General features: G+C 44.2%; 1 protein-coding gene and 1 pseudogene across 1 annotated transcript; both read right to left on the reverse strand.

Annotated features, from left to right (window-relative positions):
• Positions 1-4,127: 4,127 nt before the first annotated feature.
• On the reverse strand, positions 4,128-5,099 carry LOC148101024 (odorant receptor 131-2-like; annotated as a pseudogene).
• A 4,598-nt stretch (positions 5,100-9,697) lies between these two features.
• Positions 9,698-10,728, reverse strand: LOC148101025 (uncharacterized). Its single transcript, XM_087846752.1, has 2 exons — positions 9,935-10,728; positions 9,698-9,821 (listed from the first exon to the last, which is right to left on the reverse strand). Exons 1-2 carry the CDS (start codon positions 10,726-10,728, stop codon positions 9,698-9,700), a joined length of 918 nt encoding a protein of 305 aa, XP_087702878.1.
• Between the last annotated feature and the right edge of the window lie 2,802 nt (positions 10,729-13,530).

The following is a 13,530-nucleotide window of genomic DNA, read 5'->3' on the forward strand; positions in this document are numbered from 1 at the left end:
CAGAGCGTCTGTGGAAGTCCACCGGTCTGACTGTCCATCGTGATCACTTCAAAGAACTACTTTACCTATATAATGAATCAGTCAAAGAGGCCAGATCCTCTTACTTCAATAAGCTTATAAATCGTCACAAAAATAATTCAAGAATTCTATTTGATACCATCAACAGTATTGTTTCTCCTCCAACCCAGCATGCTCTGTTGCTTTCTGATGAAGATTGTAATACTTTCCTTAATTACTTTGTAAATAAGGTGATGGACTTGAAATCCAAAATTTCCTCCAATGCCTCCCCTTATGAAGATACCCCTTGCTGTCTTGGATCATTTACCTCCTTTTCTCAAATCACACTAAATGACCTAATTATAGTTTTAGGTAAAATGAAATCCTCATCATGCTCTGTAGATATATTACCTCCCTCTGTCCTGTCTGGGTCTATCACCAGCATTGGTCCTACATTACTATCCATCATCAACAGTTCACTGAGGCAAGGCTGTGTTCCATCTTATTTTAAACATGCTGAGGTAACTCCTCTGTTAAAAAAACAGAATCTTGATCCTACCTCTGCTAGTAATTACCGACCTATTTCAAAATTGCCATTTGTAAGTAAAGTACTTGAAAAAATTGTTGAAAATCAGTTCAGGTCTCTATTATGTAAATCACACATCCTTGACCCTTTTCAGTCTGGCTTTCAAAAGCAGCACTCTACAGAGACCGCTCTCTTAAGAGTCTATAATGATCTGTTAATGGCATCTGACGCAGGGAACTGTTCTGTGATCATTTTGCTTGATCTCAGCGCTGCCTTTGACACCATCGACCACAAAATCCTACTTAACAGGCTCAAGGTTTTGGCTGGTATATCTGGCTCTGCCCTAGACTGGTTTTCTTCATATTTATCAGACAGGACCTTTTCTGTTAGGACTGATAGGTTCTCCTCTAACACTGCTGCCCTGACCTGTGGTGTCCCACAGGGCTCAGTTTTAGGTCCATTACTATTTTCTTTTTATATGCTTCCTTTAGCTGGTATCATTCAATCTTTTAGCGACCTGTCTTATCATTTTTATGCTGATGACATTCAGCTCCATGTGTCCTTTAAGCCTCATCAGCTGGATAGGCTGTCCACCCTAGTCCAGTGCTTAACCCAGGTTTCTGATTGGCTTTCAAGCAACTACCTCGTTCTAAATACTAACAAGACCGAGACTATGATCATAGCTCCTCCTGAGCTACATTCTAAAATCAGTCAGGTTCTTGCCTCTTTCTGTCCATCTGTCAAGTCAAATATTCGAAATCTCGGTGTAATATTTGACTCTTCTCTGGGCCTTGACTCTCATGTAAAATCTTTGTCTCGTTCCTGTTTCTATCATTTAAGAAACATATCTAAACTGCGACACATGGTTTCCTCAGCTGAATTGGAAAAACTCATTCATGCTTTTGTGTCATCACGCTTAGACTACTGTAATTCCCTGTTTACTAGCTTGGATAAATCATCTCTTTCTCGCCTCCAAGCCATACAAAACGCAGCAGCCAGATTACTGACTCGCTCTACCAAGCGTGTTCACATTACTCCCATCTTATATTCTTTACATTGGCTCCCAATAGAGTTTAGAATTCACTTTAAAATTCTTGTTTTAACATACAGAGCATTAAATGGCCAGGCTCCAGATTACTTATCCAAGCTTCTTATAAAATACACTGCTGCTCGTCATCTTCGCTCACAGACTCAGAGTCTCTTAGTTGTTCCCTGTACACGACTGAAGACAAAAGGGGACAGAGCCTTTCAGTCTGTTGCACCAAGGCTGTGGAACAGTTTGCCACTACAATTACGTTTGCTTGACTCTGTGGATTCTTTCAAAAAACAGTTAAAAACTCTTCTGTTCAAACAAGCCTTTTGTTGATCTACATATTTTATATTTTTACATTATTTACATTTGATCTTTTACATTGTATATAATGTTTACTGATTTTACTGTTTATTTTAATATTTGTGTACAGCGCTTTGTGATTGTCTGTCTGCGAAAAGCGCTTAATAAATAAAGTTTACTTACTTACTTACTTACTATTAAAGCTGTTTTAGGTTATTAGCTCCCTAGAGAACCACAATGAGACCTTAGTTTGCATTGCTGGCAATAAGTCAGATTCATTCCTGGTGGGTATCTGCCAGTGCTGTCCCGTTGTGATTGTTAATTATTTCCTTGTCTAGAATCCGGCCCAGGCGTAAATGGTGTTTAGCTTTACGACCTCAGGATTTTGTCTCTGCTTTTTGCAGGGGTTGTTGACTTTCTTAATAATGCCCTCCAGTTTTATCTAGGGCAATTTTAAGCCAATGTAAAGCAGCTGGAACAGGAATTGGGACCTGTGGGTCTGAGGCCATGGTTCTCATTTGAAAAAGAGTAGAGTGTGTACTTTGTGATGGGAATGAGTTTCTATAGGACAGGGTTGTCCAATCCCAGTCCTCAAGAGCTGCCTTCCTGCAGCTTTTAGATGTATCCTTGTTCCGACTCACCTGAATCAAATGAATGGCTTGTTATCAGGCCTTTGCCAAACTTGATGGCATGCTGAAGAGATAATTTGATTCAGCTGTGTTGGAGTAGGGCTGCATCTTAAAGCTGCAGAATTGTAGATCTCGAGGACTGGGATTGGACACCCCCACTCAGTTTTATTTAGGCAGTACGAAATGACAACAAGAGTTGGCTCAAGGCAATTCATATTGAAAGGTAAAGGCCTGACAATGATACAGTGAAAACATAAAAAGACCAACAGCTGTATGACCCCCTTTGAGCAAGTTCTTTGGTAACAGGGAGAACCTAAAAAGAAATAAGAATGACAAATGATTGTTTTAAAACTCATGTAATGAGTTTCATAATTTCTATTTTCTGTCCTATTCATCACATATTTCACAATATAAGCTTATATAAGCAGAGAGAGAAGATATGGAAACTGTGGAAAACTTTAGAAAAGGACTGTGCTGTAACTCAGATGGTGGATACATTATTGAAATCTAATAGGTAACATTATTGTAATGTTGTAAATGTAATTAAGTTATGTACCATCATTATTTAATGTGAACATATGTTAAGCCCTGCAAAGTTAGCACATTATAACTTAATTTTCCACCTCATCCAATGGCAGCAACCTTTCTCTCGTTGTTTGTTTGTTTTTGTTTTGTTTTTCAATGTTGAATCCATAGTTTTCATTCACATGACTGACTCACACATGGACTGTCCAGTAGAATAAAAATCTCACCTGTCCTGAATCAAGACCACTCAGATCATCTGTTCATGGAAAAAAGCTACGATATAAGGAGAAACAACACATTTTGGGGACTCGTGATCCATATTCTCCCCCAGCCCCTGTTTGGTGACATCTACATGTATCTTGCAGAGAATCCTTCACCTCACGCTGCTGCCTGAATAAAAGCTTTCAACTGCAGACCTGTAAAGCTGGGTTATTTAAGGTATGCTCACATTTTGCCAGTATGCCATTTTGGCAGCTGTAAAAAAGCAAAGTGCAGCTATATATATATCACAAAGTCACAAAAGTCACCTCAAGGCGACTTATGTAATGGGGTGAACACCATACAATATACAAAAAGTCTGTGATCAAACTATTTAAGACTTTTTGTTGATATAAAATTCACCAAATGATTCAAGACTGATAGCAGAAAACAACTTCACCAACACAAAGCACCTTTAGTTTTCCAAAGTGCTGAATTTATTTGCACAACTTGGAACGCAAAGAAAACCCTCTAGGACACCTACAGTAATTCCAAGGCTAAACTGCAGGTTTAGAAGTAGCACAAATGTAGGCCAATTACATCTAATTAAAAATTGCTGCAATGTTTTTGCCCGAGCAGTGCTTGAGATAGAGTGGCTGTACACACATTACGGGGTTAAACAAATGTGACGCTCTTTCCTGTTTTACCAAAGCATGTAATAATTTGAGAGAATTATAAAGAATTATGTTCCTTTGGTAAACAGCAGCAAATAATTCCTCACTTGTGTCATTTGACAACTGTATGGTTTTCAATAAAAATTCAAAAGTCAAGTCAGTAACAGAAGGAGTTATCCAGAATTGCAGTACGGTACTTTGAGGTTTGTATGCTTGTAAGCGTGGTGTATACTCTGACTAACACTCTATTTCACAGCCTTCAGTCTCGGCTGCATGACTGAGTATTTCAGTCGACAGCAAAGATAATATATGAGCACAGTTCTGATGCTTTGATCTCTGATACCATAAATCAGTGAACTCAGACATCTGGGGAAAATGAAAATACAAACATAAAAAACAACCTGGATGCGCACAAACACTATCCTTGTTAAAACTCTTGCAAGTGCTGTGAGTAGTGGGTTAAAAATGGTTGAAGAAAGACTGAGACCCAGCTGCACCAGATGTAGCAGCAGTGTGTTACAAGCCTTACGGGTTGAAGCTTTATCTGTGGAGGCCGACCTGGCTGCTACTATAACACCAATATAAGAGCATGTGATTGCCACACTTGCTGAAATAAACAGAACACATGTGAAGGCTTTGTTGTAATCATCAGACATAGACCCACCAGACATTGCTATTTCAGAGCAAAAGTCTTTCATCTGCAGACTATCAAGGGCTTCAAAAGGAAACTCTAACAGCAGAAGAACTCGAGTCAATATATTTAGTGAACCGATGGCCCAAATCACAATGATGGCCACACCTGTGTTGGTGATAGTGATGATGCTAGCATGCCTCAGTGGGTAGCACACAGCGACATATCTCTCCAGAGACATCACCACCAGCGTGACAGGAGAGACCACAGTTGTAAGATTGGCAAGCATGGTGAGAAAACCACATACAGGATATGTTAGTGTCATCCTACAAGCAGCAATAATATACAATAACTGACTCAGTGCCATCTGTACTGTGTCTGCAAACAGAAGGTTATACAGGAGAATGTATCGCGACGTCTCACAGAACAAAGCTTTACTCCTTAAAGTAAAAAGCATGATTCCATTAATGAAGAGAAATAAACAACATGGCAGTGTAGTCAGAGTGGAAAATAAAACTCAATCCAAAACCCCTCGATACTGCTGGTTAGCAGCAACATTGGTCAGAGACAGATTTGCAAGTAACATTTCAATAAAGAAATTCAGTTTTTAACATCTTCAGATTAAAATAAAACACAAAAAAGTATTCCAACATTTAAAACAGAAAGACTCACAAAGCTCTTTTAAGCTCATCCTCCTCCTGCAGGAAATTAATAGGTTAGAGGGCTGTGGTTGTGTATATACGCTCTGTAGTCACACCTTTTCATGTGACTATCACATGTCTGCATTATTTTTTTCCAATTTACTTACAACCCCCCTCCTCGCCCCAGGGACATTATAACTTGAACATTATAGTATAGGAGTAATACATTAATAGCCTATAGTTGATTCCATATTGTTTAAAGTCAAAGGAGCTTGCAAAGAAAAGCGTCTGGACTTCTTTAAGTTGCTTGAAGACGTTTCACCTCTCATCCAAGAAGCTTCTTCAGTTCACTGGTGGAGAGTCCCAGATTTAAACTCAGTGGGTGTTTCCCCCCAAAGAGGGACAAAGGACCCCCTGATGATCCTCTAATCACATGAGCCGAGGTGTGGAACTGGGTATGGGTCCCAATCAGCCAGGGTTTCAGGTGAGTTCATTGTGAAACCTGGCCCCACCCTATCATGCGAATTCCTGAGGTCAGGTGGCCCAGGATGTGAGTGGGCGTTAAGGCGTCTGGGGAGGGAACTCAAAACTGGATTATAGATGGCAGACAGTTGGTGTCGTAAACCACCGCCTCTGTTCAAAGATGGTCGCTCACAGTGGACATAGATGCTTCTTTCACTCCTCTTTCAAACCATCTGTCCTCTCTGTCCAAAATGTGAACATTGGCATCCTCGAAAGAGTGACCTTTGACCTTTAGATGCAGATGGACTGCTGAGTCTCTTCCTGTGGAGGTGGCTCTTCTATGCTGTGCCATGCGCTTGTGAAGTGGCTGTTTGGTCTCTCCAATGTAGAGGTCTGGGCATCCCTCGCTGCACTGTACAGCAAACACCACATTGTTAAGTCTGTGTTTTGGAGTTTTGTCTTTCGGGTGAATCAGTTTGTGTCTGAGTGTGTTGCTGGGTCTGAAATGCACCGGGATGTCATGCTTGGAGAAAACTCTCCTGAGTTTTTCCTGATACACCGGCTACATAGGGGATGATAATGTTGTTGCGTCTGTCCTTCTTATTCTCCCTCACTGTTGGACAAATTTTCATGGAAACATAATATTGCCTTCCATTGCTATGCAGATGATATCCAAATCTATTTCCCCCTGAATTTGGATCTCCAGTCCCCTCTATTGCTTTTGCTAAACTGCCTGTGTGATGTTAAAGACTTGCTACTGCACAACTCTCTCACCCTTAATGAAAACAAAACAGAAATTAGCATTTTTGACAGTCACATCCCCGTGGAACAGCTATCGGATATCCTGGGATCCTATACCAGTCATCTTTCCTTTACTGTTAGAAACCTTGGAGTAGTGCTGGATAGTTCCCTCAAATTAGACAAGCAAGTGTCTGCAGTGGTGAAAACCATATTTTACCAACTACATCAAATTTCCAAGGCAAACCCTATATACAACATAAAGACCTAGAAAAGCTCATTCATGCTCTTATTACTTCGAAATTGGACTATTGCAATTCTCTTTATCTAGGCCTTCAACTTTCCTACATCCAACGCCTGCAACTTGTCCAAAGTGCCACAGCATGTCTTTTAAGCGGCACCAGAAGACATGATAATATTACACTTTTAAATTTTAAAGTTATTTTAAATTTTTAAATAACTTGGCACCCAGCTACTTAATCAACCTCCTTGACCTATAGCACTTAGATCCTCTAATCAGTGGCTCTAAGTGCAACCAATGTCCCGATGGAAGACTAGAGGGGATCGTGCTTTTGCTTTTGCCGCACCTCCATCCATCCATCCATCCATCCATTTTCTTCCGCTTATCTGCGGTCGGGTCACGAGGGGAAGCCGACCAAGCAGAGAAGCCCAGACCTCCCTCTCCCCAGCCACCTCCTCCAAGGTGTTCCCAGGCCAGCCGAGAGATATAATCTATCCAGCGTGTCCTGGGTCTGCCTTGCCTCTACTCTGAGCCCCTCCCGAATGGCTGAACTTCTCACCCTATCTCTAAGGCAGAGGCCAGCCACCCTTTGGAGGAAGCCCATTTCCAACGCTTGTATCCGCGATCTCGTTCTTTCGGTCACTACCCACAGCTCGTGGCCATAGGTGAGGGTAGGGACGTAGATCACTTTCACACTCAGCTCTCTTTTCACCACAATGGACCGGTACAGCATCCACATTGCTGCGGCCGCTGCACCAATCCGTCTGTCAATCTCCCGCTCCCTTCTCCTGTCACTCGTGAACAAGACCCCGAGTTACTTAAACTCCTCCACTTGGGGAAGAAACTCGTCCCCAACGTGGAGTGGGCACTGTTGGGATAAAATTATTTGAAGTGCCTCAATTCTACAATTCTATGCTTTATATTGACTAAAATGCCATATAACCATATAGGGTAGTATTAAGTGGACACGGCCCTGAAAATAAAGGCATTACTACGTGTCCTTGGGGGGTAGAATGCTGTAGACTCTCGCTCACGCTAGCCTGGGAGAAAGTAGATGACAGGGGACCATGTTCTAGTGGAAAGTTACTGAAAAACTGTTGTTTAGACATACTTTTAAGTTTGAATGAAACCAAGATGGCGCCAGTATGCACGGCAAGCCGTCTCCGCTTCCCCGAGTTCTATCTGTTGTTGGCTATTTTATTTTCTATATGTTTCCTGGATGTTACCACACTAATTGTTTATGATCGTCAAACACTGTTCGATCTCCGACCTCTGAAGCATCAATCAGCAAACCCGTACTGGAAACCGGGAAATTTCACCCCGTTTTCCCCAGACACGACTGCATGTGTACGCTGCTTGCCTTTTTTCCTCCCCGTTAAGAAACGCTCTAGACGACGGGGAAAACGGAGCAGCGTCCGGACTCGCATCAAAGCCTAACTAAAATTACATAGAGTAATCAACTACCATGCCATTTCGGATATCTTTCAATCCCTATTTTCTTCTCATGACCAGCACACCATCAGACTATTCTGTCATCGATGGACCCGCCAAGTCGGACAACATGCTCACTCAGAGTTACCGGCCGATCATGTACCTACTAGAAGCTGGATGTGGGCTTGTGGAGGTGGCGTGAACCATAGCAACTTACGCCTGCTGAGGCGTGCTCCGAACAACAATGAGATGACGACGATCCAGATGGCTGTGCTTAATACCAGATCGCTGGCGAACAAGTTCTTTGTCCTGAATGATTTCTCTCTCTCATCCGCGCGGGACTTCCTATTCCTAACAGAAACCTGGATTCACCCCGGTGAGTCCGTCTCTCTATCGGAATTTCTTCCACCGGAATGTACGTTTTTTAGCACCCCTAGGACCTTGGGCAGAGGTGGAGGGCTAGTATTAAACCCCGATTCTTTTGTCCCCATGAAAGAACAGAGAAAACCCGGTAAAAACATTTTATATCTCTTTTTATTCAATCATCTTCAAGAGAGAGACCCATGCACAGCCCAAACGTCAGTTGCAGAATCTCTCACATTAGAATCTAAGAACGTCTCACATATAGGTGTTATTTTGGTACTTTACACGTCACACAATTTCGATACAAAAATTCCTTATATGGTACAAGTTCCTCTTTTCTGGCTGGTTTATTAATATGCCTGTGCACTAAAACTTCCTGTGCAGCTTGCAATAACTTCCCCTTTCTAAGGTCTGTTACCAGGGCAACCTGTCTGAACTTAGTTTCACTCTGTCTGTGTCAGGTTAGGGCTGTGTGCAGGCAGGAGTGGAAGTAGAAGGACCCAATGTGCAGACACTCGGAGGCGGAAAGTAACTCAAAACTCAGCTTTTATTGCTGGATGGCAAAACGTGGCAAAATGTAACAAAAATCCAAATAAACTTACATGAACAGGCAGATGGAACACACAGCATAAATGAGAGTAGATCACGACACAGACAGAAAGAAACACAGGGCTTAAACCCTAACAGTACCCCCCCCCCCCCCCCCTTAAGGGCTGGCTTCTAGACAGCCCAAACCAGAACACCAAAAACAAAAAACAACCCATCCAGGGTGGGCGGTGGGGGAAACAGGACGGAGGGCACAAAACAAACAAAACACAAGGAGCCAGAAACCAAAACACAGGGAACAAAGTCCAAAACAGAACAAAACAACAGCACTGAGGCCCAGGAACAGTCCAAAAGAAAACAAACAAAAGGGCCCATGAAAGGCGCAGAGGCCCAGGCAACAGTCCCGAAAAGGTTCAGGGGGCTGGCCCGGAGGCTGACGGAACAATAGTCCAAACCTGGGCAGTTCAGGGGGGCGGCCCGGAGGCTGACGGCCCAAGAGCCCAGAAAACAGTTCAGGGGGCCGGGCAGTTCAGGGGGGCGGCCCGGAGACTGACGGCCCAAGAGCCCAGAAAACAGTTCAGGGGGCCGGGCAGTTAAGGGGGGCGGCCCGGAGGCTGACGGCCCAAGACCCCAGAAAACAGTTCAGGGGGCCGGGCAGGCGGGAGGCACCGGCGGCGACAGAGCAGGTCAGGAGGCCGGCCGGGAAGGAGGCACCGGCGGCGACGTAGTTCAGGGGGCCGTCCATGACGGCGGTGACGTAGTTCAGGGGGCCGTCCATGACGGCAATGACCAGGCGACACAGAGGCTGAAGCTAGACCAGGCGAAGCTGAAGACCCGGAGGCTGGACCGGACGGAGCTGAAGGTTCGGAGGCTGGACCAGGCGGAGCTGAAGACTCGGAGGCTGGACCAGGCGGAGCTGAAGACTCGGAGGCTGGACCAGGCGAGGGTGGCGCTGCAGGCGACGGCGTGGGAGCCGCAGGTGGTGGCGCTGCAGGCGACGGCGTGGGAGCCGCAGGTGGTGGCGCTGCAGGCGACGGCGTGGGAGCCGCAGGTGGTGGCTGGACGGGCCCCTCGGACCCCCCAGTGGAGGCAGACGAAGGCTGGACGGGCCCCTCCGACCCCCCAGCGGAGGCATACGAAGGCTGGACGGGCCCCTCGGACCCCCCAGCTGACGAGGCAGGAGGCTGGACGGGCTCCTCGGATCCTCCAGCGGGAACAGACAGCTGAAGCGGTTCCTTGGACCCTTCAGCGGAGACGGAAGATGGCTGGAGCGGTTCTCCAGAACCCCCAGCGGGAACAACAGGTGGCAGAACAGATGATTGAGGAGAGGAGCGACGGTGGCGTCGTTTCCTTCTGGATGAGGGAACTGAAACTGGTGGAGAAACGGAGACCTCTTCATCGTCCGACCACATAGCTGCCAGGAAAAAGGCAGGTGAACAGACAGGTGAAAGAGGTCCCGGCTGGTGTGTGAAAGGAGAGGAAGTCTGTGGTAGCCTTGAGGAAGGTGGTGAGTGTGTGTTGTCCTGGGGCGGCGGTAAAGAAGTGGAGGTGGAGGTAGAGAGAGCAAGCTCGCCAACCCTGACTTGCTCCCTCCAGGCAGCTATGGAGCTGCCCAGCACAGTGTCCGTAGAAAGCTGAGTAAGCCGAGGGTTGCTCCAAATGATGGCATCTACAGCGCTTAGCCCAACTGCCATGGTCCTCAAATCGTTGGCCTGAGCAATGCGGTCAAGGAGCTTAATCATCCGCTCCATCTCAGCGTTGAATTCAAAAGCTGAAGAGTCTGCGGGGTCCATGTTCTGGTCATGATCTTCTGTCAGGTTAGGGCTGTGTGCAGGCAGGAGTGGAAGTAGAAGGACTCAATGTGCAGACACTCAGAGGCGGAAAGTGACTCAAAACTCAGCTTTTATTGCTGGATGGCAAAACGTGGCAAAACGTGGCAAAATGTAACAAAAATCCAAATAAACTTACATGAACAGGCAGATGGAACACACAGCATAAATGAGAGTAGATCACGACACAGACACAAAGAAACACAGGGCTTAAATACAGAGAGAGCAATCAGGGAATGGGTAACAGGAGGGAAACACAGCTGGGGCAAATCAGGCCTAACGAGACAAGGGGAAACAAAACCAGACACATTAACATCAGACATGGACTTTCAAAGTAAAACAGGAAACATAACACAGACTCACAGGTAGGCACTATAACAAAGGGAACAGAGACGTGAGACCAGGGCAGACACAGACACAGACACTGACTGGACGTGGGGATACTGCAGACAGGGGAGACAGCAACTATGGAACACAGACAGAAAACCAGAACACTAAAACTCTAACCAAACCCCACCCAGAGAACCTAAACTAAGAATAATCCTAAAACCCATAAAGCAAAACTAGACTATAATGAAATAACAAAATCAAAGAACCAAAAACACAAAACACTGGTTTGACGACCCAGGGACCCTAACAGTCTGTTGCTCATACTCTACAAAAAACATGCAGTTTCCTGTCAGCCTGGGACCTAGTCTCAAAGCTGGCCTTTTATACATAAAACAATCTAATGAGCAGATACGCATTAAAAAAATATTTCTCTATTTCTTAACACTAGTCACGGTTTTTAAAAATAAATTCCATGTACGACAGCTTCCCCCTGCCATATTCTCTAGCTTTGAGGTGCAGCTTCTTGAGCTGGTCTGCTCCTCCCTGATTCTCTGTGCTGTGTTGTATTGTCCACCGAAACTCAATAAGGATTTTATCTGTGGGTTCGCTGACTTTCTAGGAAACCTCTTTGTTTGTTAAGGTAACCTCTAAGTTATGACTGTATTCTCATCACTGGTGATTTTAATATCCATGTTTGTTGTGAGTTGGACCCGCTGGTCAAGGACTTTCTTTCCCTTATAGACTCTTTTAACCTTACTCAGTGGGTCAGCAAACCAACTCATATTAAGGGCCACACGCTTGACATAGTACTGTCCTACGGCCTGGACATTTGCATCACGGACATTTACAACCCTGGGATTTCTGACCATTTCCCAGTTATGTTCAATGTCAAAACGTGTAATGTGGAGCTGAAATGTGAGGGTCCTGTGCAAAATGTGCATATGATTAATTTGGAGACTATTGTCCAGTTCTCTACGGCCCTGACCAACTCCGCCTTCTACGATGCTAACTGTAATAGAGCTACACCGGTTAACGAACTCATTAACTCTTTTATCGCCACTTGTACTTCTATCTTAGACCATGTGGGCCCCTTAAAGACTAAATGCCTCAAACCGTCCCGTCAACCATGGCTGAATGACTGCACCCGTACTCTCAGACGTGAATGTCGCCAAGCTGAGAGGAGATGGAAGAAAGACAAACTTCCGATCTCCTTGGACATTCTTCATAATTGCCTGAAGAAATATCAGAAGGCTGTTAAAACCACAAAAGCGTCTTTTCTATCAGAGATAGATTCCTTCTCTCACCCAACTGGTCGCAGCAGATGGACTCCCCTCCCTGAGCCTGGTTCTGCCGTAGGTTTCTTCCTGTTAAAAGGAAGTTTTTTCTCAACTAATTTTTCTCAAAAATTTTCGGGAGAGCAAATATAAGGTGACCTTTTCCAGATTACAATGGGCTGAGGAGAAGCCATCTGTGGGAACCTCGGAGTTCCTGTCTAAAAGGATTGCCGCGTGTCAATCCAGACCAAAAATGATAAACAATTGTTTTTCTTTTGTGTGAATGAGTGAATGTGTGTGACTGAACTGCGATGGACTGACGACGTGGACTAAAGGTTTGACTGACTTGACACACTTGTAAAAAATACTTGCAGAGAAACATAGCAGGAAGTTAAGACACGGTTTGCTTGGAAACTTTGCACTTGCAGAGCAACAGTTTTTTGTACAGGATGTTCATGATCAGATAAGAGAAGAAGAGAGCTTCTTAAAAGGGTGTCAAAAGTGTCGCTTACCCAAATGAATAACATTGAAAATTATTTATATATAAATGATTTTTTTATACACACATTGCAATTGTGCTCATAGGAGTTGTCACTCGGTCAAGTGAAGGTCAAAAACGTTGTTCAGCGTGACTGACTGAACTGATATATTGTAGGGAGGACCTTGAGTGCCGATGGATAAATGCCAACACGCTTATTTCATTTCATTTCATTTATTTATTTATTTTACGCTTGGTACAACAGTTTCCACAGTTAGTTCTTTCAGACAAACCAACCACACTTTCTATCAGTAAAGCACTGCAGGCATGTGTGAAAAGGAGCAGGAAGAAGAAAATATTCTTATTAAACCCTGCCTCCTATCTACAGTCCAACTTATATTGCAAGTGTGCACCAAAAGTCAAGGAACAAACTAACATTAACATTTATCTCCAGTCCTAACTCAAACCAAACAACAAATTTACAATCAGAATATACCACTCCACATAGCAACAAGGAGAACAGATAAGTAAATAAAATAAATGAGGCAAAAAAATAATGGATCCTTTTTCAATTAACTCCAATTTATACACATAATTAGGCTAATCCTTTTGATTAGAGAGTCCCGAACATGACAGGTTGAACCAAGTTTGAAGAATTGAGAGAACAATTGATGAACATAATAG

Source organism: Neolamprologus brichardi, chromosome 10 (genome assembly GCF_056152115.1).
Source record: "Neolamprologus brichardi isolate AB-2024 chromosome 10, ASM5615211v1, whole genome shotgun sequence".
Taxonomy (NCBI): domain Eukaryota; kingdom Metazoa; phylum Chordata; class Actinopteri; order Cichliformes; family Cichlidae; genus Neolamprologus; species Neolamprologus brichardi.

Coding starts and splice junctions, on each gene's coding strand:
- LOC148101025 (XM_087846752.1), bottom strand. CDS start 10,728: ATGGACCCCGCAGACTCTTCAGCTTTTGAATTCAACGCTGAGATGGAG. Junction 9,822..9,934: donor CCACCTGCGGCTCCCACGCC/GTCGCCTGCAGC, acceptor CCGAGTCTTCAG/CTCCGCCTGGTCCAGCCTCC.